Source organism: Pan troglodytes, chromosome 21, assembly GCF_028858775.2.
Source record: "Pan troglodytes isolate AG18354 chromosome 21, NHGRI_mPanTro3-v2.0_pri, whole genome shotgun sequence".
Taxonomy (NCBI): Eukaryota; Metazoa; Chordata; class Mammalia; order Primates; family Hominidae; genus Pan; species Pan troglodytes.
The window spans coordinates 68,136,454-68,161,920 of NC_072419.2; the positions used below are offsets into that span (position 1 = coordinate 68,136,454).

The 25,467-nt window shown below is 54.6% G+C and overlaps 1 protein-coding gene across 3 annotated transcripts in view; it reads left to right on the forward strand.

The window, feature by feature from the left end:
* The window catches only part of CDH4 (cadherin 4), a 704,555-nt gene that overhangs the window by 595,108 nt on the left and 83,980 nt on the right, over nt 1-25,467 (forward strand). For all 3 annotated transcript variants that reach the window (XM_016938212.4, XM_016938213.4, XM_009437555.5), the window contains 2 exons: nt 12,498-12,653; nt 20,569-20,713. In XM_016938212.4, the coding sequence (XP_016793701.1) occupies nt 12,498-12,653; nt 20,569-20,713 (301 nt within the window). The remainder of the gene's footprint in view (nt 1-12,497; nt 12,654-20,568; nt 20,714-25,467) is intronic.

A 25,467-nucleotide genomic window follows, 5' to 3' on the forward strand; every position in this document is an offset into this window, starting at 1 on the left:
AGCGGCTGGAGCCTGCCTGCATCCACTTCCTCCTTCCATCTCCTTTGGCCGGGAGACCACCTTGCCCACTCATCCTGCAGGTTGGGTGGATGCTGCTGCCAACCCAGGCCGGGTAGATGTACCCATTCCAATCTCCAGCCATGGCAGCTGCTTCAAGGCTGGGATAAGAGCCAACGAGTGTCTGCCCCAGGACATTCGATGGAGCTGTCTGGAAACAGCCACCTTCCCTACTGAGGCAGGGAGCTGGTGGGTCAGAGCAGGGGCACTGGGGCCAGGACACCTGGGTTCTGGATCCCAGCTTAAGGGCTTGTGAGCTGTGTGATCTTGGGTGAGTGACTCAACCTCCCTGTGCTGCAGCTTCCTCATCTGTAACAGGGAAGGGCTGCATATGAATGGCCTTGTCTGTATTAACGGCACTGCCTTGGGTTGTGGTGATGAGTAAGTGAGTGGATGGATGTAATGTGACTAGTGTACTAGTTCATTTTCACACTGCTATAAAGATACTATCCAAGACTGGATAGTTTACAAAGGAAACAGGTTTAATTGACTCACAGTTCCACAGGGCTTGGGAAGCCTCAAGAAACTGACAATCAGGGCAGAAGGCGAAGGGGAAGCAAGGACCTTCTTCACATGGAGGCAGGAGAGAGAAGTGTGAGCAGGGGACACGCCAGACACTTATGAAACCATCAGATCTCGTGAGACTCACTCACTCTCATGAGAACTGCATGGGGGAACTGCCCCCATGATCCAGTCATCTCCCACCAGGTCTCCCTCTCAACACCTGGGGATTACAATTCAAGATGAGATTCGGGTGGGGACACAAAGCCTAACCATACTACCTGGGGTACTGCCTGGCACTGCAAACTAGTTAGGGAAGCATCCGTTGTCATTACCATCATCACTGGTTCTACGACCTCTATTTCTGTGCCCCGACACTGATGCTATTACTAGTACTGTCACAATTGTACTGTCAGCCTATTGCTGTTACCCCTGGGGCTGCTAGGCTGATGGGATGTAAGCACTGAAATGTGAGGCAGCAGAAGGGGAGAGTACCTGCGAGTCTGAGGGGTGGGCTGAGCAAGTGCTGAGAGCCCCGTCAGAATGGACACCCTCATAATGGACTGAGCATGGTACTCAGCCCCCATGAGTGAGTGAACACAGTACTCAACCCGCATGATCCAGCCATGCCTGAAACCCACACCACTCCAGGATAGGAGCCAGCACATTGCCTTTTTGCTTGAGCCAGTGACATTGGGATTTCCGACGTTTCCAATGGACGAGACCTAAAAGTGCCATCATGCAGTAAAAACCTGAATTAAATCATTGTATTCTTGTGGTCTGGGACCTCCAGGCTGGATATACAGATATTTATTGCCCCTTGTCCCTTGTTTCATTCAGTCATCCACTCTGGTTTGCAGAGCACTTTCTGTGTGTCTACTAGTGTGCAGAGCTCTCCGGGGGAGACAGCAAACATAGTATTCCGGCATTATTACTGATTAAATTAATGATTAAACCAATATTCAGCCCACATTTAGTGACCTAGCATAGTACTCAAGCCTCATTACTGACAACACAAAAAGCCCAGATTTATTCACAAAGATCAGTATTCAGCCTTCATGTATTGACAAAGCTCAGTATTCAACCCATATTACTAAGCAGAGTACTCAGCCTTCATTACTGACTGAGCACAGTACTGAGCCCTCATAACTGACCAAGCACAGTACTCAGCCCTTATAACTGACAGAGCGCAGTACTCAGCCCCCATGGTGACTGAGCACAGCACTCGGCCATCAGCATTGAATTACAGACACCGCAGATCCTCAGTTGCCATCTTTCATATACTCTTGGCAACAGCTCTGCAGGCTGGATAAAAAAATCCCATTTCCAGATGAGGAGATAAAACCATTTCCCAAAGTGAAGAGCCAGTGAGGAGGCGCCCCTCTTCTGCGTCTCTGTGAGCACTGCCTGGAGGCACAGGGTGCAGGAGTGGGAGACATCCATTCTGGCAGGTCTCCTTCCTATTGGCCCAGCGTGGGTCACATGTCCTTCCTAGCCAATCACAGTGCCCAGGGAGCTGCACTCTCATTGGTCCACGTGGGGTCCCATGGCTGTCCTGGGGCCAGGTGGGAGGGTTCCCCCACACAGTCCATGCAGAGCAAGGGCGGGCCGGGGCGATTTCCAAAGACTGGCAGAAGTGGGTCTCCTCAGGCAAAGCCAGGGCTGACGGCAACCTCCTTCTCGGGCCTGACTCCAGCCTCATGGCTTCTTTGCTGCCCCTAAATGCCCTCCTTTGCTGCCCCTTGCCCCCCTTACTCAGCTGCCTCTCCTTCTGGGGCCTGGGGCCTAGGATCTGGGGCCTGGGGTCTGGCCTCCATCTTTTCTGCTGGACACTGGCCCCCTTGGGCTCCCACTACACCTGCACCTGTGCTCCAGCCCAGGCAGGGTCTAAGCTCCCTGCATCTTCCAGCCCAGCCCCCAAGGGACAGGACCCTGCTCCCGTATCCCCAGCAGTCTGGCACATTTACAGGGGCAGACAGGTCCTGTTAGAGGAAAGTAGATGCTGTGTGACAAGACCTTCCAGAGACAGGTGGGGACGCGTGCATTAAATATCAATGAAGGTTTTCTGACGAGACTCCTGACTTCTCATGTTGGAGCCAGAAAATGACAGGGACTAATCAGGGGATGGCATGAGCGACACCTCTGAGGGCAAACACGCTGCGCTACAGGTTGACACTTGGTGCTGCCTATCCCCGCAGTCCTGGCCTCACAGGCTGAAACAACGAAGAACCCGTCTCGGCTTTGGACTTGGCTTTAGTTGTGTGGCTCTCTGATAGGCAGGATTATTCCTAGCCCGAGTCAGAAGCAGAAGCTGCCTCCACTCTGGCTTCTGTGCAGTGACAGCCCTTGTTAGCCATCAAGTTCAAGGAGCTCCTTGGACGCCTCACATCTGCCCCAGACAGTTTTCAGAGAATCTGTCACTCTTCTGAGCAGCTGTCCAGACACCGCTGGAGGCTGGTGCTGCGTTGTCAGAGACCGGCTTCCTAAGCTTACAGTCCAGTGGGCGAGACAGAAAGAAGGTAGGCAACAAAATAAGAAAACAGTGTTCATTTTTTGTCTTGTTTTGTTTTGTTTTAGAGAGATGTGGGCTCACTGTGCTGCCCAGGCTGGTCTTGAACTCCTGGCCTCAAGTGATCCTCCTGCCTCAGCCTCCTGAGCATCTGGGTCTACAGGCATGTGCCACCATGTCCAACTAAGTTGTTTTTTTTTTTATTTATTTGTTTTTTATTTTCTTTAAAGACAGGGTATGTTGCCCAGGCTGGTCTTGAACTCCTGGCCTCAAGCAATCTTCCTGCCTCAGCCTCCTAAAGTGCAGGGATTACAGGTGTGAGCCACCGTGCTGGCCATTGTTCTTAATAATAAAAAAAATAGTTGGCCATGACAAGGGCTAGGACGACAATTCCACTGGGTGTGGTAGGCACTGCTAGTGTAGCCAGGTCCCCTGGGAGCCAGCCACCCAGCCCCTGCCATCATGAGGTCGGCTTCTTTGCTAATGATTCACAGTTGGACACCTCCCAGAAGACTGAGTGGGGCTGAGGGCAGCAGCTGTGCTGGGAGGTGCCTGGGAGGAGGGTCGGCCCACAGAGGCAGCCTCCTGGCCTCAAGGCTCAGTTCATACACCAGGGCTTCCCGTGGGGTGAGGCTGAAATGACCCAGGCTGAGATATCACTCGTCCCTCCCGCTGGTTCTAGGGGCTCTCCCTAGTCAATAACTTGTACGAGAATCCCTGTCTTGGGCTCTGTTTATAGGGACCCCAACCTAAGACACAGGGATCCAGAGGTCCAGGTGGGCCTCTCTGTGGCTGAGGCCCAGCCCTGAGCGCCACAGTCAGGTCGCCCTCTGGTCAGCTCTGTCCTGCCGGGCACTGTGTTAAGGGCTCCCCAGACAGCACCAGGTCAGGCAAAGGCTTCAACTTGCTGCACCTGCAAACTCCGACTGTCCCGAGCGGAAGGACCCTGCCAGAAGGACCATGACTACCCACAGGCTGGAGGGGAAGGCTGGCCGGTTGGGTGACCCCAGGGCTCTGGATCTTGACCGGGATCTGGCATTGCAAGGAAGGGCTCCATCTGTGTTTCCACACTGGACTCATTCTTGACTCCAGGTCCATATTGGTGAGAGAAGCTGATTGACCCAGCTTAGCTCCTGGGCCTGCCCATCGGCTACGGGGTGGGTGAGGCACCTCGGTTGTATTCCCAGGACCACTCACCATGGGAGAACAATGATGCCCCCGGAGTGAACTGGCCTTTGTTTCCAGAAGAGCCGGGAGAGTCTCCTGCAATCCCATGCCAAAAATTCAGGAGGTGCCTCTCTCTCTTAATTTGGTGCACACTGAAGGGCATTTTTGAGAAGGAGCTAATTCACTATTCCCCACCGGGCAGATCTGTGAGAACATATTCATGCCTTTTATTAGCATTCATATGACTTTGAGGGGCTTTTTGTCATTGCTAAAACTCAAAGTATGTGTGAACAGTTCTGTATGATGGTGTCAATGTTACACAACAAATGACTTCTCACTTCACATCCCGGGCTTTTCTGCTCATTACAAGAACCTAATTGAAAGTAATTGAAGGCTGAATTTCATCATGCATGAAAAGTATTTCGGAAAATGCAAGAAATACAAACATCTTCAAACCTCTTAAGTAATGTTCAAGAATCAAGGAAGAGTTGGGGGGAAAACAAGTGAGAACACTTACTTGGCCCCACATTTGTCCAATTAATTTTATGAGAACAGGTTTCATGTCGCCGAATCTTGCTGGTTATCCAGTACCATGGCAAGGGCTTTGGAATTACACTTTGCATCAACCTGGAAGAATCTCACGCTGGACGGGTTTACAATTTTATAATCACTTTCCATTGAAGTAAAGTTCTAGTCCCTTGGAGAGAGACTTTTAAAAGTGTGGGTAGGGGGTCTGGCACACTGGCCCATGCCTATAATCCCAGCACTTTGGGAGGCTGAGGCAGGAAGGTCACATGAGGCCAAGAGTTTGAGACCAGACTGGCCAACATAGTGAAACCCTATCTCTACAACAAATTTAAAAATTGGCCAGGCGTGGTGGTCCACACTCTGGTCCCAGGTACTCAGGAGGCTGAGGTGGGAGGATCACTTCAGCCCAGGAGTTGAAGGCTGTGGTGAGTTGTGATTGCGCCACTGCACTCCAGCCTGGGCGACAGAGCAAGACCCTGTCTCAAAAAAACGGGGCTTCACTTGTCACTTGCATCCCCCAAAGCTGCATTTGTAGAGCTGGTGGGAGTGAGAGAAGGGGTCAGGATGTTCATCTCCTGTGGAGCATCCAGGGGCGCTGAGAAGACACTCAGACCCTGTGGATGGCAGGGAGGGAACTCTTCTGCCCCCTTCCAGCTTTCAGAGGCTACTTAGGCCAGCAGCATGATGCGGAAACAGGAGCTGGGAACTCTGCCCGGGTCATCACTTACTCGTGAACCTTCGTCACATCCCTCAGCTTCTCTGGGCCTCAGTCCCTCCGTCTTCAGAATGGGCTCTGTGAGATGGTCAGGTGGGGCTGACGCTCTGGGATTTTTTGCAATTGTCCCTTAAGGAATTCCAGGCATGGAGGGTGGAGGTTTCTGGGTCTCCTCTTCTGTGCCTGCTTCAGGGTGAATGAGGAGGCTTCTGAGGCTGTGGTGAGGACACACAAGGCTGGGAACTGTGATTCCCAGGGACAGACACAGTGAGAAGCAGGCTGAGGACCAGCCTTGGGAAGCCCCCAGCGACGCCGTTGTGAGGGGAGAACAGAGCACCCTCCGTGGGTCTGTCCCTCCACAATCCGCCCCAGCCTCCAGGAGCCTTCCTTCTCCTCCTCCTCATGCTCTGGAACCCATGTATCATCCAGGCCAGCCCACTGCAGGTTGCTGGGTCGGCCACACCTCCCTTCCTCCCCTCCCATCTCCCTTCTCTGTGGCCTCCCTTCCTGTTTATTTTCCCTCATGCAGAGGCTCCCACATTCTCTCTGATCACTCCCCAAGCCCTCACCTCCATCCCCACCTTTCTCTGCCTGCTCACCGTTTTTTCCTCTGGGTCTCGGAGTGGCCTTTTCTGCTCCAGGAGGCCTCCTTAGGGCCAGGACAGCCTTGGGTTTCCCTACGCAGCTGGGTGACCGGGGCCGTCTACCTGCCTGTCTGCCTGTCTGCCTGTCTTCCCTGCCCCTTGGGCTGCCTTCCTCATTTCACTTGTTTGTCCAGGAACAGTTGGGCCCTACCTACCAACAGGCTATCCCTGGGGACTGGCAGCCCCGTGTGTGTTCCCAGGGCCTAGAGAAGGGTGTGGAGGGGAAGGCAGGAGGTGGGGAGGTAGGGAAGCCCCGGCTGTGCAATGCAGGCAGGGGAACAGACAGAAACCCTGAGAAAACTCTGATGTTGTTGGCAAGAAAACCAAGAAGCTCAAGCAGGAGCACTGGTTGGGGCCACGGAGAAGCTGCAGGTGCAAATGGGCAAGTCGTCTTCTTCCCTCAAGGCTCCCATGAGACTCAGATCCTAAAAGAAAATTGCCTCTCTCGGCCAGGCACGGTGGCTCACACCTGTAATCCCAGCACTTTGGGAGGCTGAGGTGGGCAGATCACCTGAGGTTGGGAAGTTCAAGACGGGCAACATGGTGAAACCCCATCTCTCCTAAAAGTACAAAAATTAGCTAGGTGTGGTGGGGGGAGCGCCTGTAGTCCCAACTATCCTAGTCCCAACTACTTGGGAGGCTGAGGCAGGAGAATCACTTGAACCCAGGAAGTGGAGGTTGCAGTGAACCAAGATCACACCACTGCACTCCAGCCTGGGTGACAGAGCAAGACCCTGTCTAAAAAAAAAAAAGAAAGAAAGAAAGAAAGAAAAGAAAATTGCCTGTCTCAGCAGGCCAAGTGCAAGTCCGCCTGCCTGGGTCCTGTGCCTTCGGGATGGGGCAAGACGGCCATGGCATCTGTTGGCACCATCCAGAGCTTTTACTCCATGGAGAGAGGGTAACTGCTCCAGGCAGCTCAGAACTCCCAACAGGCTGCAAAGGCGAGGGTCTGCGATCTGTTTTCCTGGGAACATCTCTGGGCTTAATATCATAGAAGGAGAAAGCTGAAACACCTCGCTGAAGAATTACATCCTGCTGGAAGAACTTGATCCAGGAGATTTTTAAAGTGTCTTTAAAATGCTGGGACAAGAACGAAGGGAGGCTTGATGAGTGGCAAGCAAGGCCCATGAATGCAGAATGGCCGCCCCTTTCCATTCTGAAAGGATATCCCGCCGGGTGTGCATGGGGGAGTGTGTGTGTGTATTGTGTTGTGTGTGTGTGTTCTTGCGTTTGTATATTTTGTGTTTGTGTATGTTTGTGTATTGAATGTGTGTTGTGTGTGTATGTGTGCATTGTGTGCATGTGTGTGTATGTGTGTTTGTGTATATGTGTGTATTTAGTGTGTGTATTGTGTGTGTTTGTGTATGTGTATTTGTGTTGTGTGCATGTGTGTGATGTGTGTGTGTTTGTGTATTGAGTATATGTTGTGTGTTTGTGTGCACTGCATATGTGTATGTGTTTGTGTATATGTGTGTATTTAGTGTGTGTTGTGTGTATGTGTGTTTGTGTATGTGTATTGTGTGTGTTGTGTGCATATGTGCATGTGTGTGTGACGTGTGTGTATGTGTTTGTGTATGGAGTGTATGTTGTGTTTGTGTACTGTGCATGTTTGTGTTTGTGTCGTGTACATGTTTGTGTATGTGTATGGTGTCTGTGTGTATTGTGTATTTGTGTGTTTATGCGTTTGTGTATTGAGGGTGTGTGTTGTGTGTACATGTATGTTTGTGTGTTGTATATGTGTTGTGTGTGTTTGTACATGTATGTGTGCTGTGTGTGTATTGAGTGCACATGTGTGTTGTGTGTCTGTGTGTAGGTATGCGTATGTGTATGTGTGTTTGTGTATTGTGTGCTTGTGTGGTGTGTGTGTATGTGTGTACTGTGTGTGTTTGTGTGTGTCATGTGTACATGTCTGTATGTGCATTTGTGTGCATGGTGTGTGTGTGTGTCCAGAACTGTATGAGGCAGTGGTCAGGACCAAACTGACTCACTCTGACCCTGACTTTCCCCAAGGCCTTCCTTGCCCAGTGCCCCAAGGGGTCTCCCAGACCTTGCTCTACCCCGCAATGCTTATCCTGATGTACAACAACAACTTAAGGGGGTGTCACTCGTGGGAAAAGCCCTAATTCTGAGAGTGTCTGTGTCCGTCTGTGGGCTGACTGAGAGAGACCTTCCCGACCGTGCACGTGCACGGGGACAGCCCTGGCTGGCAGGAGGCCCTGGTGCAGGGGCCTTCCCGGTGGGTGGGTCTCTCCCTCCCCCAGAATCTGGGTGTAACTCTCTCTCCCCGGCTTCCGCCCTTGAAAGCTTAGGGAATCCACCTCCAAGGTGTCTGCGATTCAAAACCACACAGGGTGACTTTTCTCCAGTTTCAAGTTCATTTGAAACCTGGCAAATCCTCCTGGGGGAGACTCTGCCAGAACGTTTCATGTCATCCAGCCATTTCTGAGGACGAGAACCGGCCTTCCAAGCAGAAGTCCCTGGGTGAACACTATCGCGGAGTCCCATAAGTTATTTTAATGTAGACATCACTTTAAACTAACCTTTCACCATCTGTTCTGTCCTCTAATAACAAACGCGGAAGAGCGTGGGTCTCCACGGCATCCTAAGGCGATCGGTGCACTGGAGGCGCCTGTCTGTGCTCTCTATTCACGGCCCATCATGGGCTTCTGCGGTGTTTGTCTCATTTGCCAGACACAAATCAAGTGGAAAACTGCTCTCCCCTGATCTGGTGGATTCACTCGCACAGTATTTCGTCTTGATATGGTAAACTGTGGGAGAATTCAGAGCATTTTGAGAGCTGATGCTCAGAGCCCCTGGATGCACACCACCCGCAGCCACCTGCTGCCCGCCATATTTCAGAGGCGGCCAAACGGGCCTGGAGAACAAGCAAATGCGGCCTGATGGCCAAAACGTAATGAGCTTTCCTTGAAAAACAAATTCTCTTTAAATAGGTGGTGGATTATTTTCAGCAGTCTCCTCATTAAATTTCCCTATGAAAGAGGGATTGATTCGCCCAAAACTAGCAATAGCGCAGAGTGAATCTACAATCCATCCTTCCGGCTGCTGCAGACCCCATCCCTGGCGCCCACAATCCATCCTTCAGGCTGCTGCAGACCCCGTCCCTAGCACCCACCTCCTGCCTCCAGAAGACTGGACCTGGCTCTGTGTGTTCTCCTCAGCCCAGTGCCACTCAGCCACTCGAGCACCTACTGCGTGCTCCCAGTGCCCTTCTCCTAACCCAAAGCCAAAGCAGTGTCCATACTCATCAGGCCTCGGAGAAGCACAGCGCTCCCGGACGGCAGGGCTGGTGGGCTCCGTACTCCACCTCAGTTGCCTGCTCTCCTGGGAATGTGATCGCTTAGCTTTTCTCCCACCCCCGAGGAACAAGTCATCAGAGGTGACAGGGAGAGGGGCTCCTCCCCTCTATCTAGACGTTGCCCCATACCCCCTCGTGACCAAACTTGGTGAAAACTCTCCATGGGTGGAGAAGAGATGGGCCTTGGCCATGGAAGGCCTGCAGGAATAACGTTGCTGGTGGCCTTGGGCAGTAGAGGGAGGGGTGATTAGGGCTCCGTTGGAGGCTTTTCCCATGGACCGCTGAGGGGCCTAGACCCGCCCTTCTCTCGGTCGCTGTCTCTGAAGTTCTGCTTGGTGTGTGCGGCTCAGGGCAGAGCTGGGAAAGGAACCTGCCTGATCATGGGAAAGTAAGGAGGTGCATTGCGGGGGGGAACAAAGACGCTCCTCACAGACTGCGAGTGTGTGCACATGCGCACAGGAGTGTGTGTGTGTGCACGCGTGCGTGCACCATGGGCCTGCAGGCCTCCTCTCCTGGCGATGTCTCCTAGCACGTGAGCAGCCCCCTGTTGGCACTGACCCCCATGGCGCCTTTATGATGGAAACAGCATCTCCCTCTTCCTATACGGAAAACAGCTTTTTTCTATTACGACATGAGACAGTCTTGGGGTGGCCGGTGTGCTGGGCACCTCACTGCTGCACATAGGAACAGCTCTGGTGTGCAAATGCTAAATGCTGGCTTAAGAAAGATGTTCTCCATCAGGCTGAATTCTCTATGAATTGGAGTTTTTCCAGGGGATGACTTGCTTTCTTTGATACGAATTAAGCTGGAAGGGATACTCTATCAAACGTGCTTTGAGTCTCTCTGAAGGCTAGCCTACGATTGTCATCGTGCTGCAGAGATGAGGTGCCTGGTGAGAAGCCAGCCCTCTGTCTCTGAGATAAGTGCTATTCAGGCGCGATGAAGGAGGCTTGGAAGTCACTGCTGCATCTGCTGGCTGGCATCTCTGCTGGGTGTCACACCTATGCCACACGTGGGGCAGTTGCAGTGGTCATACTGTGTGTCATCAGAATTCAGAATGCTCCTGCATTTCAAGGTCTGCAAGCTTCATAACCGAGTGGGCTGCTTTTTCTGTCTCGTTCTTTGCTCTGGAAAAGTTTCAGGAAATTCCAGAGCAAGCTGACCTGTCCTCAGCTCTTTTAGAAGGAATTTCCTAAAGTCATACGGTATCTCCAGGTGTGTGTTCTCTGCTAGTCAAGTTTTAAATTGTATATTTTCTCAAAAAATAATCAATTTCATACAATTTTCACCTGTGCTTGCATAACATATGGAGAAGAAAATGCTTTAAAACAAATCTTATTTTTTTCTCTGAAGTTTATCAAAGATGCAGCTAGTTTCCTGAGGACTTCTCCCCTAACTACAGCTCTGGAATCTATCGTTGCCCCTGTTTTTCTGCTTTCAGATTTGGAAGTTTCTGTGTCATCTTTATTGATGACTTTGGTGTCTGCTGCTTCCTGCTTTCTTGTTCCTTTCCTTGTGGGATTGAGCGTTTGGTTTGTTGGCTGTAATTCCATTTTGATTATGAAAACATTCAAGGTTATGGGTTTGCAGGCAGTCTACCTCTGGGCTTCACTGTATAACAGTCGCGTTGTTATATTATTATTAAACAAAAGAAATATTTTTAAAAGCCTCTAAAAATAACTTTGGTTCCTGTTGACCCAATGGTTATTTCGCAGTGTCATTCAGATTTCTAAAAGGTCTTTTTTCAGTTTTGTTATTAACTTTTAATTGTATCATTTCAGTAAAAGGTCCTAGTCAGGCCGAATGCGGTAGTTCACACCTGCAATCCCAGTGCTTTGGGAGGCCAAGGTGGGAGGATCGCTTAAAGCCAGAAGTTCGAGACCAGCCTGGGAAACATAGTGAGACCTTGTCTGCACAAAAGAATTTCAGAAATTAGCCAGGCGTGGTTGCCAGCACCTGTAGTCCCAGCTACTCCGGGGCTGAGGTAGAAGGATTGCTTGAGCACAGGAGGTCAAGGCTGCAGTGAGATATGATTGCCCTACTGCACTCCAGGTGACAGAATGAGACCTGTCTCTAAAAAAAAAAAAAAAAAAAAAAAAATTCCTGTTCCATTTTGTTTTGGGGGTATTTTTGGGGTTTCCGCTATAGCCCACTGTATTATGAAATGTTGTGATGGTCCTGTGGTCTTTGAGAAAAAAAGTGGTATATGCTAAAGACATGCTCAAAGTTGAATGCAAATCCATTCATCCCACCTTCTCAGTTTCACCTTTCAAATCCCCGTGGCCTCCCCCAACTTCCCTGAGGGAACCCCCAGGCTCTGGGAAGCGCCACTCACCTATGGTGGGCTGGTGACCACCAAGTCCCCCTCCTCATTACAGGAGGTTTCGCCTCAACTGAGTGAAAGACGTGCATCTTGTTTTTAATGCTACCAGTGTCCTTTCTGTTTCCCAAAATCTTGTATGAATCTCAATCTTTGCTCAAAAACCAAATGAAGCCTTTGCCTAACCCTTCCCCATCCCAAGTAAAACTCGGAGTTTCCTGTCTGCCTGTGTCTTTCCATTTCCTCCCCCAGTTAGCAGCCTTTTCTAGCTTACTTTGGACTTGGGACCCGGATAACCATCATTCAACTGTTTTCTAAACAATTAGAAAGGCTGGGACACACATGCATTGGGTCCTAGTCTTTTCTCTCACTGTGGAGGTTGCTCTGTTTTCTTGCCTTTGTCTAGTCCTGGGTTTGATGTCAGAACACGAGGCCATTTTATACCATCATTTCCATTGTTTTCATCTGTGCCGTGGATGTCTGCCAGGCATCCCGAGTTCTCGGTGTATTTGCTGAGTTACTGACAGGCCCTAGACCTGCAGTCGGTGGCTGTCAGTGAAACCCTGACCACCGACTGTCCTTCCACTTCCCAAAGTGGATGAAAGATCAGCTGTGGTCCCCATTGTACCTGAAAATGGTTGAGCTCAAGGAACTCATGAGAGGGGATGAATGTCAGAGATCGGCCCCGGGCCTCTCCTCACCACAGGATAACCTCTTCTCGCTTTGCTCCTGCCTTTCAGATCCGGTCCGACAAAGACAATGACATCCCCATCCGGTACAGCATCACGGGAGTGGGCGCCGACCAGCCCCCCATGGAGGTCTTCAGCATTGACTCCATGTCCGGCCGGATGTACGTCACACGGCCCATGGACCGGGAGGAGCACGCCTCTTACCACGTGAGTGTCCACACCCGGCTGAGAATGGGGCCCTGGGGTGGCGATCCCAGCCCCACCAGGCCTTGGCAGGTGCCCCCAGCAGGGCCATGCCTGCCCTAACTCTACAGGCAGCACTCCAACTTTGGCCTGGAGCAGAATCCTGGGAAGCTGGGGAAAGCCCAGGTCGCTGGGCACTGTCCCCCGTCTAATTCAGCAGGGTGGGCCCAGGGTGGGCCTGGGAAACTGCATTTCACACACTCCCCAGGACGCAAGTCAGGCCTGGGCCCACACTGGGAGAACTACTGGTCCAGAAGGCCTCCATCCACGTGGTCTTCTGCTTTGGATGGCTCTGCGGGGCTGGGAGTCAGGGTCACCAGCTGCGATGCTCCCTCGGGGCCCCTCATGCTGCTCTTGGCCCCTTTCTCCGAAGCACAGCCCATTGTCCCTCACACCCTCTCTAGGCTGGGACAATAGTCCTGCAAGCTTTTCATTTCCTCCGACGTCTCTCGCGGCAGAAAGAGCCTCTGAAAGGAGAGCCGCGCTGATTCCCTGTCAGGGGCTGTGCACGGAAAGAAATGCTAGAGAGACGCGGGGCTGCGGCCTCAGCTTCCAGGGGGCGGGCCTTCTCCTCCCGGGCCGAACTGACCTGGCTGTGAGGAGGGGGCCTGGGCCATGGTGAAAGCAGTGGGGAGTGCACATCCCTTCACCTCAGGGTCCAGAGCTGTCCATCACGTGTAGGTGAAGGCCTCACCAGCAGCGCAGAACAGGCTGCAGCCAGATCGCGAGGGTCACACCCAGACCTGCCCCTGGCCAGATGTGAGCTATTGGGCAAATGCTGTCGCCTCTCCTGGCCTCAGTCCCTGCTCCTCCTCATGGGGTTGTTCTGAGGACTCCAGGGTTAACCCTGGTGAGGCGTTCAGCACAAGCCCGTGCTGTCAGGGCCGTGTGCTTCTCCGTGGTAACTCGGGAGCAACCATGGAAGACTTGGCCCCACCTGACAGTGTCACCTTGCTCGGCTCCACCTTCGCTTGGCTTCAGTCAGTGGCACCAAACAGGGCCCGACCCTGCAGCTTCTCACGTCTGTGACTATTTGTTTTGGGGTTCATTCATTCCATCTCGCACCAGAAGGAGGCTGCATAGGGGCAGGGAATCCTCCGGCTTTTCCACGCCAGATCTCAGGCCCAAGTACAGAGCCTGGCCTTCAGGGGGCTCACTAAGCATTCAAGGAAGGGAGGGCGTTGACGGGAGAAGATCGGTTTTGCTGTTGGCCACAGTGGCCTCCCTGACAGCCCCTGAGGCACCGTCTGAAGCAGGGTCGGAGCTGGATGGATCCTGAGGAGCCCACTTGGGAGGTGGCTGCCCTAACCCCAGTCTGCACCGGGGCCTTATCAGTCCCTCACGGCTGCCTCCTGGGAAGGCTCACGCCTTGGCTGGGTGTTGGGGAGACCTGATTGACAGTGCCTGGGCCTCGTGTGCTGGGCCCCCCAGGAGTGGCCGAGGCAGAACCACAGAACCAACCAGAGACTCCGGCTGACGCCCCCTGGCTATGCAGCAAGAGACAGGCCCTCAGCATGGCTGCTGGCTCCCAAAACGGGCTTTGGGCTGCCGTCAACACGCGTCTACAACAGGCTCAGGAACCGGAACTCAACAGCCCTTACTGCCAAGAAATAGCTACAGACCAAGGACTTAGGGAGAGACACAGACACACACACACACACACAGATAGAGATACAGAGACAGAGAGGGAGACAGAGACACAGAGAGAGACATAGGAGACAGAGAAGAGAGACACAGGAAATACAGAGACAGAGGCATAGAGACAGAAATAAAGAGAGAGACTGACCGTGAGAAACAGATTCAGAGACAGAGACTTGATACAAGTCTTGCCACATCTAGATGTGGGGCAGGGGGAGCCAACCCTTCAACTCTGTGAATTCCTGACACGTGTTTCTTTCTGTTGTTTTTTTAACCAAGGCAGACTTGGAGCGGGGTCAGACCACTTCTTCCTGGTGTGGCATTGCACATGCAGCCTGTGGGTGCTCGCTGGGGCATCCAAGGGGCACCAGGAGAGCTGGGTCAGCCCACTTCTCCCTGGTGTGGCATCGCAGATGCAGCCTGTGGGTGCTGGCCGGGGCATCTGAGGGGCACCAGAAGTGCTGTAGGGCTGCCGGGTGCCTGTTGCAGGAGGACTCAGGACCCAGCACTTGCTGAATGCACAGTGATTCCCGGGTGACCCGCACCAGCAGAAGGCCTCTTCCTTCCATTTCATCTTGTAATTCCTCCTGGAAACCTGGAGCTCAGAGCTGGCCCTCCCTGCATCATCCCCAATGAGCTGTTTCTCCTCCATGGATTCTCACCAGAGGCAGCCTTCGCATTCCCACCAACTCCCCGGAAAAGGTTTCAGGGCTCAGCTACCTCTGCACACAGCACGGCTAGGGGATGGGGACCTCCAGGGCCACCGCTGGACAGTGCCCCCTTCATGCACCTTGAAGCCTAAGGCACAGCCTGCAACCCAGCCTGGGAGTTCTGCCCACAGCAGGGGTCCGGCTGTGCAGGGCGAGAGGTTGGAATGGCCACTCCAAGGATCTGGGTCACCCACCCCTCTGTGATTCATTCCCAAGGCCCTCCTCTCATGCACAGGTAGAAATTTTCAACCCACCATGTGCAGAGACAGTGGCTGGCACTGGGGAGGAATCCAGCGCCCCCACCACCTCCTGCCATGCCGTGCAAACATGCCGTGTAAACATGTGGTGTAAACACGCTGTGTAAACATGTGCAAACACGCTGTGTTAGCCCTTTCATATTGCTATAAAGAAATACCTGAGGCTGCGTAATATAGAGAGAAAAGAGGTTTATTTGGCTCACGGTTCTGCAGGCTGTACAGGAAGTATGGCGCCGGCATCTCCTTCTGGGGAGGCCTCAGGAAGCTTCCACTCATGGGAGAAAGTGAAGGGGAGCAGACGTCCCACGTGGCAGGAGAGAGAGAGGGACGGAGGTGCCAAGCTCTTTAAACAACAGGCCCTGGAGTGCACTCAGAGCAAGAATTCACGTGTTACCACAAGGGCAGCACTGAGCCATTGACAAGTGATCCACCCCCATGATCCAAACGCCTCCCACCAGGCCCACCTCCAACACTGGAGGGCACATTTCAAATGAGATCTGGAAGGGATGGAACATCCAAACCACGCCACACACCTCCATTCGTCTGTTTATTCTTTCTGCCTAATGCATATGCAGAGCTTTGCTCAGCACCAGGCTCTACCCAGGAAAGGTGCAGTGCCTCTGTAGATGGTCCTGCAGCAAACCCCCAGAAAGATGGGGGTCACAGGCTGGTGGGGACCAGGGACCTGAGTCCCACGCCTGCAGGCCCCAGCCCTCACCACGGATGCACTCAGGCCTCCTGCACTCCCCACCTGAGCTGGCCATGGAAGAAGATGAGGGAGCCCAGGGCACTGGGGGTGGGGCTGCTGGTGAAAGGTCAGGCCCACCTGCCCCAGCCACCCACGTGGCTTGCCAGTGCGCAGACACTTTTACACACATGTTCCCTTCCCTTCTTTTGTTTTTCTTTTGTTTTTTGAGACAGGGTCTCACTCTGTCACTCAGGCTGGAATGCAGTGGTGCAATCTCAGCTTACTGTAGCCTCAACCTCCCAGGCTCAAGCAATCCTCCCACCTCAGCCTCCCAAGTACCAAGGACTTTTTTTATTTTATTGTATTGTATTTTTTGAGACAGAGTCTCACTTCGTCAGCCAGGCTGGAGTGCAGTGGTACTATCTCGGCTCACTGCAACCTTCGCCTCACAGGTTCAAGCGATTCTCCTGCCTCAGCCTCCCAGGTAGCTGGAACTACAGGCACCCGCCACGACGCCCAGCTAATTTTTCTGAATTTTTAATAGAGACAGGGTTTTACCATGTAGGCCAGGCTGGTCTCAAACTCCTGAGCTCAAGCCATCTGCCTGCATCAGCCTCCCAAAGTGCTGGGATTACAGGTGTAAACCACTGCACCAAGCCCATGTTCCTGTCTATTTCCTGCCTCAGCCCTGAGGCTTCATGGTTTTCTCCCTGCTTTGAAGATGAGAAATGCAGTCATCCCACATCGCCAGCATCTCTTGCTGCCTCCTGCACACCAGGTTCTAGGAGCAAGCTCGTGGAGATCATTAGTTTTATCATCCTCATTTCCCATTTTCACAGTGAGGAACGGTGAGCCCTGAGATCTGGCTGGACTCCAGCCTTCTCACCCCTTCAGGGACTGCAGAGTCAGCAGGAGATGCAGGGCCCAGAAGGGAGAAGAAGCTGCATCGTCTGCCAAATTCTGGAATGAAGCCCTCAATTTCCACTTGTAGCTAATCTCTCTGTCCCACCGAGATGGAGGCCTTGGGGATGCCTGGCTTTCCTGCCCTTCCCTGGAGAAGGAAGCCCCTCCCTGCAAGCATCACACTCCTCATCAGACTCCAGTGTGACCCCAACTCCGGATTTCCACCTTGTAGGATGCCCACCAGGGTCTTTGGGGGCAGCTGTGCCAGCCAGCAGGGGTGTGTTAGTTCTCTGCACTGTGTAACGAATCAGCACAAACTTAGTGGCTGAAACAACGCCCTATGAGTTCACCGTGCTGTAGGTCAGAAGTCCAGATGGGCTTGGCTTGTGTTTCTGCTCCGGGTCTCACCAGGCCAAAATCAAAGTGCCGGCCAGCCTGGGTGCTCCCCCGGTCCTAGGGAGGACCTGCCTCTAGGCTCACCGGCCTGGGTGCTCCCCCGGCCCTAGGGAGGACCTGCCTCTAGGCTCACTGGGGCTGTGGCAGGTCTGGATCCTTGTGGTTGCAGGACTGAGGTCTCCATGTCCTTGCTGGCTATTCGGGGGGCCACAGCCACCCCCTGAAGGGCACCTGCATGCCTCGGCACGTGTCTCCTCCACTGTCACCCAGCAAGGTGCATAGGATGCCCGCATGCCCTTCTCTCCTGCCTCCAGCTGGAGAAGGTTCAGCTTTCAAAGGCCCATGTGGTTGGATGGCGCCCACCCAGCCCTGTCTTAAGGTCAAAAACGTAGCCCAGTGGGGAGGGAGCACATCTGTCTTCACATCTGGGACCAGCACCTGACATCCTTGGGGCCATCTTAGAGTTTTTCCTGCCTCCCCAGTGTCTTTGGATCCTGTTCCATTTTCCACCCAGCTCTGTGGGCTGAGGGTGGCGAGGACGCATCCCCAGCCTGAGTACGCTGACGACTGTGACACGTGTCACCCTAAAGCCAGCTTGTAAACATTCAAACGCACAACACGCACAAGTGCTCACTGCTGGCTTTGCAGGGTGATGCTCCAGAAGATTCCTTGAAGGATTCCGTAAGTTAGACACATTAGCTCACCCAGCCACACGCTGTCATCTTCCGAAAGTTTTCTAACCTTTCTGAGCCTCAGTTTCCTCATCTGTAAAACAGGGACCAAGACAATGCCAATCTCACAGATTCTGATGAAAATTGGAGTTAATGTGTGTAGGGTTCTTATAGCACTGCCTGGCCCTGAGCAAACGCACGGTGCGTGTTGGCTGCCGATGTCACTGATGAAGAAAGTCTCCAACACCTGCACCCCTCAGCCACTTCCAAGACCCTCATGGACTGTTCCCAGTTCCATACGCCTTGGAGGGAACCCACACCCACAATTAAGATAGGAGGAAAAGAGAGCAGCCAAGAGGCGGGAGAATTAGATCCCACACACATCTGGACAGTCATCTGTCAACAGACACGTTTCCCCCGAGCGCCTTCCCGCCCCAGTGCCAGACCACGCCCATGTATTAATATTTCCTAATCTTGTCTCCCGGAACGAGGATAGAAAAATGTCCTATTCAAGATGTTGCAGGAAATGCACTCTGCGCCTGACGCTCCGATTTGCAGGTTGCAGAACGCTCGGAAGACTCCTCCACCCGTGTTTGCGTGTTTCCTCCACCGCCATGGCGAGGTCACCTCTCTCAGGCCCACCCTGGGTGTGCCCAGCCTGAGAGATGGGCAGGGGAGATTTCAACAGGAGCTGTCAAATGTAATTGAATCTTTTGGGGTTGAGGCAGGGAGTGGGACAAGGAGGACACAGGCCACGGGCAGAGGCGGTATTTCCTCGTTATCCGCACTCGCACTGCTTCCGCTGCTACAGATAGCGCCTGAAACTGCTTTAGTTAGGAGAAAATAACTTTAATTTTAGCTCAGAATTACTTTTCCCCCGAGGCCCTGTGACTTCTGGGCGTGTGGGAAACACATCCACAGCAGGACGGAGCTGCAGATGGGTTGGGGATGGGGGAGTCTGCCCGCGACGGGGCAGGGACAGCCGGTTCCAGCAACCACACAGCACTTCAGGCTGTTTAAACATGATATGTAAAGCTGACCTGGCGTGCGTGCAGCCACATCTCGCGTGGCAGTCTGCAGTTCCTCCAGGAGTCAGTGCTAGTTTGTCTCCTTACTACAGCACAGATTGCCTCTTTGGGTAAAGCCAGCCTCTAGATCTTCCATAAACACACAATGTAGGGGGTAAAATTCCACTCTGGATGGTTGGAGCCAAACCAAAACACTGGTATAGGCATGGACACAGTTAGCTCCTGGGTTTCCCTGGGGCAGGCGTGGAATTCAGGGCCCCCCTGATCCCCTGAGTTCGGGGGAGTGGCAGCGGCCATGTGAGGCAGGCCACCAAGGGGATGATGTGGAGACCCGTCTGGCATGGGGCTTCTCTCACGGCCACCCTGGGCTGGGTGATGTTTTGCTGCAAATACCTTGAGTGAGGTCTGTTGTGTCCAACTTTGAGGGTGATGTGGAGTTTTGGCAGAAAGATGTGAGCTGAGGACACCTCTGGGTGACCGTCCAGCTCTGGGTGGAGAGGCCTCGGATGTGCCCTTTCCACTCCCCGACAGCCCCTCAGCAGCCCCCTCGCCTGCCGGCAGCGCCCAGCCTCTCTGTGTCCTCTGTCTTGGCCTGTTCTTGAGGTCTCAGCTCAAGCAGCCCCTCCTCCGAGAGGCCTCCCTGGCGGCCACCACACCCACTGATGGCTTCTTCTCTTCCCGGTGTCCATTGTCCCTTGGATGGAAGCTCCAGGGCAGCCACACTGCCTTCAGTGCACAGTAATCTAGGGTCCAGCCCAGCACCTGCCATTGCAGGCCCTTGATGGGCATCTGCAGAACAAATGAATGAGTGAAAGAACAAATCCAGAACTTAAGGGGTGACTCTGAGAAGCTGCTGCGGAACCTTCCAGCCCAGGTTCAGCTCTTCCCTTTTCACCTCGAAGATGGTTCCTGTGACGTTCCCGGGAGCTCTACACAGGCCTCCCAGCCCTGCCTCTCCACGGATCCCCCCACACCACCACCCATATTCCCCTGCTGTGCCCAAGAGCTGACAGGGCACGCAGACGCAGAGGAGCCTGGAACTTGTCCAGGCTGGACTCTCAGTGGACGCCCAAATGGGCCCAATTCCCAGCTCCAGCTCTGGCCCTTGCACACCCCGGCCTGTCTCCTCCCCATCTCCCCTGGGGACTAACCTTACAGTAGCAGGAGTTAAGCCCCCGCCCAATTAGGCACAAATGTCTTTTCTGTTGCCACTTTGGGTGGACATCACCCCATCCAAGGGGCACCTGTCCTGCTCCAGACATCTGATCAGAACAGTCGGTGGCTCACGGAACAGTCGGGCAGGCATGGGAGGTCCTGGGTGGGCCTGGGCCTGACCATGGGGTGTTGGGGGATTATGCTGGCTTCCAGCTCTGTGCGTCGCCCCACTCTGCACTCTCCTGACCCCCGTTTCTGCAGAGGAGAGAGCTGAGGCTCAGAGAATTCCATGACGTGTCCAAAGCCCCCCGGCCCCTATAGCCAACCTGCTTCTGCCATCAGTCTCCTACCCCAGCACCGTGGGTCCCAGGCCGCTCTCAGCTGAGTGGGGGTGCCCACCCGCCACTGGGCCCTGTCTCTGCTGCTTTTCCAGCTCCGAGCCCACGCTGTGGACATGAATGGCAACAAGGTGGAGAACCCCATTGACCTGTACATCTATGTCATCGACATGAATGACAACCGCCCTGAGTTCATCAACCAGGTCTACAACGGCTCCGTGGACGAGGGCTCCAAGCCAGGTGAGGCCTTTAGCATTTGCTTGCTGGAGACCCTGTGGGCTCTGCGGGTGCAGCACAGGCCCTGAGGACAGGGGAGGGCTGCTTAGTCCCCGCTACCAGGATGGTGCCACGGGACTTGGGCGCAGACACACAGCATGCAGCAGACGTCCACCAAAGCCCCTGCTCTCACAGGCCTTGGGGTCAAGGGGGTTGCAGACCACAGATGAGAAGCGATTGCAGCCACAGCAGGGCCAACAGACTGGGAAGAAAACCTGGGCACTGGGAGTCCTGGGGACAGCAGTGGGCCTGGGCAGGCCCCTCTGTGCAGCTGGCGTGTGGGCTGGGAGCTGAAGCCTGAGGTGGAGCAGCTCCCGGAGTGGGACTGGGGTGGGCTCCTGGGCAGGTGGAGAGGCTAGGGGAGCAAGGTGCCCATGCCAGGGCCTGGGGAGGCAACGAAGTCAGAGGGCTGAGGCCACTGGAGGCCTCCCAGCTAAACGTAAGATTTGGTTCCAAGCAAAACGGGAAGCGAGAGAGGCCCGGACTCCCCCCACAGAGGCGATCCCATGTGACTGAGGCTGTCTGCTCCCCTCAGAGCTGACCCAAGAGCCTGTCCCCCGAGACTTCACTCTGGCACCAGTGGCGGCACCTGCTTTTTCATGTGTGGGGCCCTAGCTGAGCGTGTCATGTCTTGCATCTCTGCCGTCTGTGACTGCCAAGAAGTGGACGACCCCCACCAGCAGTGAGGAGGCTCAGGCCGGGGAGGTGAAGCAGTTGCAGACCCTCAGGGCGCACATGGGTTAGAACCTGGGTGTCCACATCCCCACGGGGCTGACACAGCCCCCACCTGCTCATCCAGATGCCGCAGGTGGCCCGGGTCTGTGGGTTAACAAACCCCAGGGGGCTTCTGTGTGAGGGGAGCAGCTCCCCACTGTGGCTGCCTCCTGCATGGGGGGTGGAGAGGGGTCCTCTTTGGGACAAACCTTTGCCCGGCTTGGGTTGGGTGGGGGGAGGTGAGGTCACTGAGGAGACCTCTGCTGGGGCTGCCCCTAAAGTACAAGACACCAAGTAAATGTGAAGTTCAGAGAGTCAGCAAAGCACTTTAAAGTGTGGCCCAAGCACCATTTAGGACGGACTTACACTAAGAGAGTAATCCTTGCTGATCTGAACTTCAAGTTTAATGGGGTGTCCTGTATTTTCACCAGCAACCACACCCCTGGCCAGTGCCCAGCAAGTGACAGCTTCCAGGCTTTACAGAAGTTGGCAGTCCTGGGCAAATGGGAGGCTGTTTCTGCATTGAAATCTGCAGCACATGGAGCCCAGAGCCAGGGCCAGCTCCCAGGGGCACCACACACCCCTGCAGGCCCCCAGAGAGGGGTCAGCAGCATCCCAGCTCTGGGACTGGAAGGCAGGCCTTTATCACACCTGCTCGTGGAGGTGGCTACGTGGGCGGTCCCCAGGCTATAGTGTGAACAAGGTGAATTATACCCTCGGTCCGCCCCCAGGGCTGCAGTGTGAACAGGGTGAATTGTGCCCTTGGCCCACCCCCAGGGCTGCAGTGTGAACAGGGTGAATTGCGCCCTTGGTCCGTCCCCAGGGCTGTAGTGTGAACAGGGTGAATTGTGCCCTTAGCCTGCCCCAGGGCTGCAGTGTGAACAGGGTGAATTGTGCCCTTAGCCTGCCCCAGGGCTGCAGTGTGAACAGGGTGAATTGTGCCCTTAGCCTGCCCCAGGGCTGCAGTGTGAACAGGGTGAATTGTGCCCTTGGTCCGCCCCCAGGGCTGCAGTGTGAACAGGGTGAATTGTGCCCTTGGCCCACCCCCAGGGCTGCAGTGTGAACAGGGTGAATTGCACCTTTGGCCCACCCCCAGGGGTGCAGTGTGAACAGAGTGAATTGTGCCCTTAGCCTGCCCCAGGGCTGCAGTGTGAACAGGGTGAATTGTGCCCTTGGTCCGCCCCCAGGGCTGCAGTGTGAACAGGGTGAATTGTGCCTTTGGCCCACCCCCAGGGCTGCAGTGTGAACAGGGTGAATTGCACCTTTGGCCCACCCCCAGGGCTGCAGTGTGAACAGGGTGAATTGTGCCCTTAGCCTGCCCCAGGGCTGTAATGTCAACAGGATGAATTGTGCCCTTGGTCCGCCCCCAGGGCTGCAGTGTGAACAGGGTGAATTGTGCCCTTGGCCCACCCCCAGGGCTGCAGTGTGAACAGGGTGAATTGCACCTTTGGTCCGCCCCCAGGGCTGCAGTGTGAACAGGGTGAATTGCGCCTTTGGCCCGCCCCCAGGGCTGCAGTGTGAACAGGGTGAATTGCACCTTTGGCCCACCCCCAGGGCTGCAGTGTGAACAGGGTGAATTGTGCCCTTGGCCCACCCCCAGGGCTGCAGTGTGAACAGGGTGAATTGCGCCTTTGGTCCGCCCCCAGGGCTGCAGTGTGAACAGGGTGAATTGCGCCTTTGGCCCACCCCCAGGGCTGCAGTGTGAACAGGGTGAATTGCGCCTTTGGCCCACCCCCAGGGCTGCAGTGTGAACAGGGTGAATTGCGCCGTTGGTCCGCCCCCAGGGCTGCAGCGTGAACAGGGTGAATTGCACCCTTGATTGGTTGTCTTTCAGGATTATGACACACGGGTGCATCCAGTGTCACTGAAGGGAATGAATGTGACATTATTTCACTGGAACCATGGGCAGCTGGTCCTCAGCCGTCCCTTAAGGGGCAGGCAGGGGGTGAGCAGATTAGCTCCAGGCAGCCAAAGAAAACGGATGAGGACACGGGAGCCCCTCACAGGGGTGCAGATGTGGAGGAGTGGGCGGCAGGCCAGGCACACTCCTCACACAGATACCACTGGCCTCTCTCCCGGAGACCCAGGATGCTATTTAAAGGCGCCTGGATTTTCCTGGCCTTTCTATCACAAATCAAACCTCCCGTGTCTTACTTTTTAAAAAATCAATAGCGAAAGTCTTCCCAAAAGCGCAATTGACTTTGCTCGTTAGGATAACAAAGAGCAAACTGCGGAGCCGTGGCCTCATAAGTCCACGTAAGCCAAGCCTGGAGAGCCCGGCTGCCCAGCCATTTGCAGAGCTGGGCGCGGCCTGGCAGCCAGAGGACATATCGATGCCGGGACCCCGGAGTCAGCCCTTCTTCCCACCATTCCTGAGCTTTTCCAGGACTATGTTGAGTGAAATGTCCATGGACTCTCAGAGCCCCTGGGGGATCGGGAGTCTGTCTCTGGTCCCACAACAAGCTGTCTTTGTGCAAAGGCCAGGACGGAGCTGGAGGTGTCACTGTCAAGCCCACCTCGGTCACCCTTCACCCATCCCAGACAAGGGCGGGGAGAGATGGTGTCCATGCAAAGTGTGGCTTGCTTCTCTCAGTGGCGGTCTTCCCAGGACTTGGAAATCATCTCTACAATTTCTTCTCTTCCATCAGTAAATTACAATAATAGAAGGGTTCTACACAGTGCCTTTGTGGGATAAGGAAAAACTACCGCCAGAAATTAGTCATTATTCTCTGGAAGGACAGGGTAATGAAGGGTTTCAGATGCGTGTTCTAATGGAAAACAAATGGAAAGATGGGTTAAATATTGACTCAGCTCCAGAGGAACTTTGAAGGCTTGGGGAGTTCATCTGGGGACATGAGCACGCCAGTACAGGCCCGGGATCCATGAGGGTCCTGTGTGCCCCCGACACTCTTCTCCAGCCCCCCGGGATTCACAAGAGTCCTGCATGCCCCCCACACTCTTCCCCAACCCCCCTGGGATCCACGAGAATCCTTCATGCACCCCACACTCTTCCCCAGCTCCCTGCCCCAGGATCCACAAGAGCCCTGTGTGCTCCCCATACTCTTCCCCAGCCCCCCAGGATCCACGAGGGTCCTGTGTGCACCCCACATTCTTCCCCACCTCCCCCACCCTGGGATCCACAAGCGTTCTGTGTGCACCCCACACTCTTCCCCAGTCCCCCAGGATCTACGAGGGTCCTGTGTGTACCCCACATTCTTCCCCAGCCCCCCTGGCATCCACGAGGGTCCTGTGTGTGCCCCACATTCTTCCCCAGCGCCCCCGGGATCCACGAGGGTCCTGTGTGTACTTCACACTATTCCCCAGCCCCCCAGGATCCACAAGGATCCTGCGTGCACCCCACACTCTTCCCCAGCCCCCCCGGGATCCACGAGGGTCCTGTGTGTACCCCACCTTCTTCCCCAGCGCCCCCGGGATCCACGAGGGTCCTGTGGGCACCCCACACTCTTATCCAGCCCTCCTGAATTCATGAAATCCCCTGGGGCACTAGTGACCTGCCCTGCTGGGCTCAGAGGGTGTGGCAGGCACCGTGGCTGGCTCTTTTGTGGTTGGGGCACAGAGTGAGATGTCTTGTTAGTGAGCAGGATGCAGAGCCCACCCCAGGGGCTCCCCGAGCAAGGGGACCATGACTGGGAAGTGCAGGCAGGGCTGGCAGTGCCAGGTGTGGCAGCGCCCCTGGCTGAGATGTGTTTCCAGAGTCTCCCCGGCCGGTTTTCAACCCCACCCTCCTTTCTCCTCCAAGAGATGCTCTCTGCTGCAGCCACCATGGCCTTGGAGGCTGAAAGCTTGTTCCTAAGCAGCTGGACAGCCCTGGGGGTGAGGGGAGCGTGTCTTTCCCAAGAATCCCCGCAAAAGTCCCAAGGCAGGTTCTCGTGGGTCTCACTGCCCTGCCCCTGCCCCCATACCCCTCCCCAGGGCAGAGGGTGACAGCCTGTGGCACACAACCGGGGGACACCCTCCATCTTCATGCGTTCCGCGCTGTCTGG